Source organism: Pseudopipra pipra, chromosome 1 (assembly GCF_036250125.1).
Source record: "Pseudopipra pipra isolate bDixPip1 chromosome 1, bDixPip1.hap1, whole genome shotgun sequence".
NCBI classification, from domain to species: domain Eukaryota; kingdom Metazoa; phylum Chordata; class Aves; order Passeriformes; family Pipridae; genus Pseudopipra; species Pseudopipra pipra.
The window spans coordinates 11,585,267-11,592,995 of record NC_087549.1 but is presented as its reverse complement, the minus strand read 5'-3'; the positions used below and the strand labels follow the sequence as shown (position 1 = coordinate 11,592,995).

The following is a 7,729-nucleotide window of genomic DNA, read 5'->3' as shown; positions in this document are numbered from 1 at the left end:
CGCGCATGCGCCGCCCCCGACCTGGCCCCGCCCCCCGGGCGGGCGCGCGCACGAAGATGGAGGCGGCGGCGGCGCGGGGGGCCCGGGCGGGCCGGGCGGCGGGCGCGGGGCGGTAGCGGCTCCCGGCCGCCCTCCCTCCTCCCCTCCCTCCCTCCCGCCCCCTCCGCTTCTCCAGCGGCGGGAGAGGCGGCTCCGCCTGCCCTCCCCCGCGCAGGGCATGGCGGCGCCGGGCCCTCCGCGGCTGCCCCGGCTGCGGCTGGGCCCGCGGCTGCGGGCCGGGCTGGAGGTCGCGCTGCGGGTGCCGAGCCTGTTCCTCATCGACGCCATCTTCAACTCGGCCCCGCTGCCGGGCGGCTCCGTGAACGCCGCGCTGCTGGGCGCGCTGCTGCGGCTGCTGGGTGAGACACCTGCCCTTCCTCCCCTCCCGAGGCACGGACCGACCCCTCGGCCCCGCGCAGCCCCGGCACGGCCACGGCTCCCCGGCCCTCAGCCGCCGCCTGCTCCCGGCTCTCCCGGCCTGTCTCTCCCCTTCCCTGACCCCTTCCTGCCGGCCCCGAGTCCCTGCTCGGCCGCCCGGGCTGGATCATCACCTCACCCGCTCCGTGCCCGCTTCCCCACCCCGTCCGTCGGCTCCCTGCACCTCCTCCTGCCCCCGGGACAGTGCAGGGACACGGCGGGGGCTCGGGGCTGTGACACCCCCCTCCCTCTTCCTCCGAGGGCTTCCACGGCGGAAAACATGTGACTTAGTGGGTATAGGGTTTTCTTGTGGTTTTGGTTTTTTTTAAAACACTTTGGATAGCGTGATGCCTTCCTGAAATATGGTGTTAAATCACTGTTTTAGCAACAGCAGTTCAGAAATGCCGGGAATTTGGTTCCCAAAGGAAAGAGAAGGCTCTTGAAACTTGCCAATGGTTATTTTTAAGCTTTTTTTTTTTCCCCGGGATGAAGGATGAAAATCACGGGTATAATAACTAGGTGATGCTTGTTTTCAGTATTGCTTGTTATCTGGGGTTCTTACGTAGCCTCGGCTTGGTGGGAGCCCCATTCTGTGAACTGCTGTGCGGGTGACACTGCGCTGCGTGTCACATCTTGGAGCTGGCAGTCCTGAGGCAGGGAGGAAAGGATGACACAAAACACAGCAGGTTTGATTTGGTTTGTTTTTGCAGGCCTAAGACAGGTTGATTTTATGTTTTATTTGACGTTTATAGTGGAAGAAAAACAGGAAGGAAATAGGTGGTACGGCTGTTGGGGCAGGAAGCAAAGCGAGGCTTAAAGGAAAGGTGCTCGGTGAGAAGTGTGGTGGTGACGGCGAGAAGCGGAGGGGAAAAAGAAAAGGATAACCTATAGCAAGACAGCAGGTGAGAGGAGAGCGAAGGGAGGAGGGAACAAAACAAAGCAAGTGTTTCATTTTGGGTTTTTATGTTTATTATACCAAAGCTTTTGCTTTGGTAAAGGGTGCCGGGGGAAGTCGCTGCTCACATGAAGAGGCCCTGACTTGCCTCCTTTGCCTGAGGGACAGCTCTGGGATGGGGAGAAGAGGTTCTTCCTCCTGCTTCCCATTTCCTTGACCCTTTGTTCCACATTTATGGAATTGCTAAGAGAACTTCCCACTGATAATTCCTTTTTAAAAAAATGGCATTGCAGTGCCTCACCAACTTAATTTTAGGAGTCCTTCATGGTGTGATCCAAAGGCTGTAGGAAGTGCACTGAAATTAATCCCAGCCCTGTAAATGAGAGTGGTGGATGTGTTATTCGATGATCTCTCTGAAGTGTGTGATACTGGGATTAACAGATTAAGGCACTTTTGAGGATTGCATTTATATGATCACTTTTCGGGAGGGGGTTGGGGGAGCAGTGGGTAATTTTTGCCTTCTGCAAAAAAGCTTCGGAAGTGCTTTATGCCAAGAAACTTATCTTGTACATTTAGACAAGTGGTCTGTGGTTCTTGGCTTTCCAAAATTGAAGAAAAATTAAAATGTAACTACTTGAAGATGATGTTAAGACCTGCCATGTGGTTCAGACAATGGAGTGCTTTTGTATCTATTTTTTCCTCATCTGAATTTAAGGGTTGCAGGGTTGGGTTTTTGCTGCTGTTAAGAAGCTGAAATAGTTATTTTGGATCGTTCTGTATTTTAACAGTGGGGAAGTTGTCCTTTTAGTTACCATTTGCAGGTGTTGAAAGACCGATCCAAATTTTTCCTGTACCACAATACTGTTTAGCAGAGGATAAATGCACAATTTGTCCTGCAGATACTAAGATTGGAGCTCTGGAGAAATTGATGGCTTTTGTGGGTGATGTTGTACAGTTCTGAAATATTCTGGGAGTACAGTTCTTCAGGAATGCTAATAGAGATCTGCGTGGGTGCTGCGTTTTACGGCAGGATTCCTTAGTCCGATTCTTCCATCACTTATTTTCTACACAAGTACATAGAGTTACACACAGCACAGAGCTGAGTTCTACAACTGGAGTGTCTTTTTGATTAACCTTGCTTTGTCCCCAGCACAGTTTTTCTCTCTCCTATCTTTGCATGGGTTTAAGTATCTTGATTCCAGCAGAACCACCACCCCCAGGAGTGACTGTTACCTCAGACAGCAGTCCCTCCTCAGTGAGGACACTTGAGTTTTGGGAGGGTACTATAAATACTGTAGTCTGTAGAAAGATGTGGAGCAAATAGAATGACTGGAGCTAGGGAAGAATAATCTGGCATTTCCACGATTGAAATGCTGAAGTGTAAAGGTAATTGCACCCTGCAAGTGACCAAAAGTCGAATCGTGGGTAGTGGGGCTACCATAAAGATACTGCCAAATTGCAAGAGTTAAAGGGAAAAAATGAGAGGGAGGGATTCATTGCAACACAAGACATTATTTTAAAAGTAAATAAGGTGTGGTTTGATTCAGTGCTGTGTTTAGAGGCCATCCTGGGATAGTTGGGGATGGCGTGACAGAGAGGAGCAGCAGTATATACAGAAACATGAGACAACCTTATCAAAGGAGGAACTGCAGCATTTCCTAGCAGAGGGAAAATGGGAAAAGATTTACTGCTTGGTGAACACTTCACAGGGCAGGGGGGAAGTCTGGTGTCAAGATGGGCTAAGTGACATAAATGGAGATGGGGGAGAGGAGTGCCCACCTCCCCTTCTGAGATTTGAGCTACCTCTTATGGTCTTTGGAGGCTCCTTTCGGGGGGTCTTGACTTTTCCCCACAAGTGTTAACAGAGAAATGCTTTACCTTTTTTTAGGCCCTCTTCAGAGGAACCAGTAAGTCGAGCTTCTCTATTGACTCACTGTAGTACTGTTTTTAGGGACTTGCATGTGAAATGTCAGTGTTTTAAGATGACCTGTAGTATCTAAATACAGGCCTGTTACTGCCACTGCAACGCACAAAAATAGGTTTTGTTAAGGCGTGTTTCAGAGCAGCCTGCTCAGTGCAAAATGCATCTCCGTTGGCTCGGATGATCAGAATTACATAAATAATGACCTTGCACAGGCATGTGAGCTTTCTCTGTGACTTCTGAGGAAAGACAAAGGCTACAAACTTAGCAGTGTTGGCTTTCCCAAAGGTGTCTGTGGTGGTTAAGTATGATAAGGCAATGAAACTGTCAAGCTTATTTTGTAAAAAGTTCTGCATGTAACTAATACTCAACTTTCCCTGGAAGAACTGAGCTACGATACATTTTCTGCAAAATGATAGAGGCTTTTCCTCAGTGCACTTCACAAGGTTACCAGGTTAATGATTAGTTAAGGAGAATATGTTTATATCAGCCAGTGCTGCTGGCAAGGAATACTGTTAAGCTGTATTAATGACTTTATTTGTAGTCTGCCTTTTGCTGTTGATTCATGTTGACCCCTCCTTTCTTCTCAGGCCTCCGGGCTGTGGGGGTTTTTTTGTTGTTTGGGTGTTTTGGTGTATCTTTGTTACTGTTTTTCTTTATACTGGTGGAATCAAATGCTGCTTCTTAGCAAAGTTTTTATTTCCATGATCAAGATCCTATGGCTTAAAGTATTTTTTAAACACTTGATTAGGGTGGATTTAGAACAATCTAAAATACAATCGTCAGCAAAGACTGATGCTGTCCTGCAGCAGAAAGAGGATTATTTGTTATTTCATTAGTTTTAGTATAGAGATTGAAAGCAATTTACAATCAAATATAAGTTGTAGACATTGCAGTCTCACCAAACTGGTTTGGATGAGAAGGCAGTTGCATAGAGCGGAAGCTGACCAAGAAGTCCAAAAGAAAGGCAGAGTGTTTCCTGAAGAAGAAGATGTTTAAGGGAGTGACTCTAGTGATAAGTGCTGTTTAACTCCTCTTAAGGCAGAACCCTTACCTAGGTAGTACACAGGAATGAAATTCATAAACCACTCTACAGAAGTTACTGCAGGGACATGTAATCCCAAGGTACTGTAGTTGCTCTGATAAGATTTCTCATAGGAAGGTGGAGTCATGGTCAAGATGTGTTCATGGTCAGTATGAGGGAGGGGTTAGCAAACGGGAATTTCAAGGTCTAAATCTGACTTCTAACAAGACAGACGAGTTTGCATTGGCAAAGAGGCAATTGGTGCAGTTCTGGATTCTGTGTACAAAAGCTCTACACTGCAGAAAGTCTTCCCCATGCAACTTTTGTTTCAGGATGCCTTGCCAGAAATGAAAGCAAACCGAAGGGATATGGAAGAAGACAGCCTTCTTCCTGCAAACTACATCAACTTTTCACTATTTTCCCATTAAAGGGTTTAGCTAAACTGTTTTGGTTACTTATCTTCAGTACTCCAGCTTGGACAGCTGTAGTTGAGTGCCTTGCTCAAGTGAATTAGGGGACTTACTTAATTTTACTCATTTATTATGAACTCGGCATATAAAGGCAGTGCCATATCTGGTTGGGTTTTTTCTGTTTTTAGAACTTGTCTACCCTTAGATTTCAAGACTGAGGCTGAAAGGCTGGGAGGTGTCACTACTCTAGTCCAAAACTGCAGGTGAACTTCATAGTAATTGTGGCTTAGAGCTTGCAGTGGCTTTGCATCACAGCTATAGTGCACAGATTAAATGCAGTGCTCTGAAAAGGGCACCATTGGTAATGCAAAGTTACAAGTGACTAATGGGGGGGTGATACATAAAATAAATGTAGCTCCAAAGCTAATAGGTTAAAATCTACTATTGAATTTCTGCTGAGAACTAAATTATTTCAATCTGGTTTTAGGTGTCTTTGTATCCAGTGTTGTTCTGGTCTTACAACAGCGAGCACTTTTCAAGTTCTATATGATTGCCTCGGCGTTTCTGCTGGCTGCCACCTCAGTGTTGGTGAATTACTATGCTTCTTTGCACATAAACTCCTACAGTGCCTACTACACCGCCGCGTTCGGAATTCAGATCTTCCCACATAAAGGACCTTCACTATGGATGGCACTTTCCATCCTTCAGCTGACCTTTGGGATTGGATATGTTACATTGCTAAACATGCAGTCCGTATACTCTCAACTCATCATCCTGGATATACTGATTCCTGTAATTGGCTTGATTGTTGAATTACCTTTAAATGTCCGGCAAGTACTAGTTTTTATTTCAGGCCTAGTTCTGACACTAAATACCACAGCCATTTTAGTTACCAAAATTAAATGGTTCTATTACTCGGTACGATATGTTTATCTGCTGGTGAGGCACATGTACCGCATTTATGGATTACAGCTATTGATGGAAGATACATGGAAAAGGATTCGGTTCCCAGCTGTACTGCGTGTCTTCTGGCTAACAAGACTTACAGCACAAGCTGTGGTATTAACATATGTTGTAAAGATGGCTGAAAATAACACAGAAGAAAAATTCTTCTTGATATCATGGGATAACTGTTGGGAACTGATTTGCAGCTTGATCATAAGTGGGTGTGACTCTACTTTAACTGTGTTGGGCATGAGTGCCGTCATTTCCTCAATAGCTCATTACTTGGGACTTGGTATCCTGGCCTTCATTGGATCGACCGATGAGGATGACAAAAGGCTTGGGTTTGTAGCACCCGTCTTGTTTTTCATTTTGGCTCTGCAGACTGGTTTAAGTGGACTGAAACCAGAAGAACGATTAGTTCGCCTGAGTCGAAACATGTGCCTTTTGCTGACTGCAGTCCTGCATTTTATCCATGGAATGACAGACCCCGTGCTGATGTCTCTCAGTGCCTCCCATGTGTCATCGTTTCGCAGACACTTTCCTGTACTGTTTGTCTCCGCTTGCCTTTTCATCCTTCCAGTTCTGCTCAGTTACATCCTCTGGCACCACTATGCACTAAATACTTGGCTTTTTGCAGTCACAGCGTTCTGTGTAGAGCTTTGCCTAAAAGTAATAGTTTCTATCACTGTTTATATATTGTTTATGATTGATGGCTACTATAATGTGCTATGGGAAAAACTTGATGATTATGTCTATTATGTTCGCTCAACTGGCAATATTATTGAGTTTATATTTGGAGTAATCATGTTTGGGAATGGAGCTTACACAATGGTTTTTGAATCAGGAAGCAAGATTCGCGCTTGCATGATGTGTCTACACGCGTATTTCAACATCTACTTGCAAGCCAAGAACGGCTGGAAGACTTTTATAAATCGCCGGACTGCTGTTAAGAAAATAAACTCACTTCCAGAGGTGAAGGGAAGCCGGTTACATGAAATAGATGATGTCTGTGCAATCTGCTACCACGAGTTCACCACCTCCGCACGCATTACCCCGTGCAACCATTACTTTCATGCACTTTGTCTTCGGAAGTGGCTGTACATTCAGGACACGTGCCCGATGTGCCATCAGAAAGTGTATATTGAGGACAAAGAAAATGCCAATATCTCTAACAACAACGGGTTTGTAGCACCAAATGAAAATCCTGTACGGGTTGCAGAAGAAGCTGCTGATGCTGAAAATGAATTAAATGAAGATAATGACAGTTCTGACAGTGATGAGGAAGATGGTGACTGTGTGGCACAGCACTTGAATGAGACTCTTAATGTTGACTCTAACTCTCTTGGTGATTAAGATGTCCTTTACTAAGCCGTGAGGTATTTGTTTAAGATTGACTTCAACAGAATAAAAGTATCACTTTGTAGTTATTGTACTTAAGCACAACAGCAGTATCTCAATGTTGAGTCTGTGAATGGTGGTTGTTTACTGTGGTGTGTGCTACTGTAAATATACCTCTAATTTTTGCTGGTCTCTTTCATGACCACCTTAAAGTTATGTACATTATTGTACATGGAATAAAATGTTTTCACATTTTTAAGATGGTTGGGAAAACACTCTTTAATTGATGTAGTGATAATGCTGTGCCAAAGACTGTATACCAGTAATCCCTGATCAATGTCTTCTGGATGCAAATGAAAAATACTGGTGAAAACAGACTGTTCAGCGGGTTAAATAGGAAATGAAAACCCTGAGCCAAAGCAGCTTTACTTATAAATTCAGTATTAGCAGAGCTTTATCGCAAAAAACTAGTGAGCTGTGTTTTAAAAAAATAAAATAATTAAAAATTTAGGTTGTTAGACTTAATGTTACAGCATTTGCGTATATGGAACAAAAGGCAACACTGCTGAGCTTTCTGGGGAAGCAGCAAAGCACATGGCATGGATGTGTTTGACCCCTCTGAACTGCAGCAGTAGCTTGAAGTGCTCAATGCACCAACGTAGCAGCCTGGTGCTCATCCTGTGATGCATCCAGATGTTAACAGGAATTGCAGGCTTGGGCTGGCTTTGAACTTGATCCTG

The 7,729-nt window shown here is 45.2% G+C and overlaps 1 protein-coding gene across 1 annotated transcript; it reads left to right on the top strand.

Annotated features, from left to right (window-relative positions):
- Positions 1 to 7,248, top strand: RNF139 (ring finger protein 139). The gene is made up of 2 exons (XM_064645357.1): positions 1 to 398; positions 5,194 to 7,248. The coding sequence occupies exons 1-2, from the start codon at positions 218 to 220 to the stop codon at positions 7,002 to 7,004; spliced, it is 1,992 nt and encodes a 663-aa protein (XP_064501427.1). The 5' UTR covers positions 1 to 217; the 3' UTR covers positions 7,005 to 7,248.
- The last annotated feature ends 481 nt before the right edge of the window (positions 7,249 to 7,729 follow it).

Bases quoted from the DNA above. Each gene is read 5' to 3' on its own strand.
- RNF139 (XM_064645357.1), top strand. From the start codon at position 218: ATGGCGGCGCCGGGCCCTCCGCGGCTGCCCCGGCTGCGGCTGGGCCCG. The intron at 399-5,193 runs GTGAGACACCTG...ATCTGGTTTTAG, and splicing joins CGCGCTGCTGCGGCTGCTGG to GTGTCTTTGTATCCAGTGTT.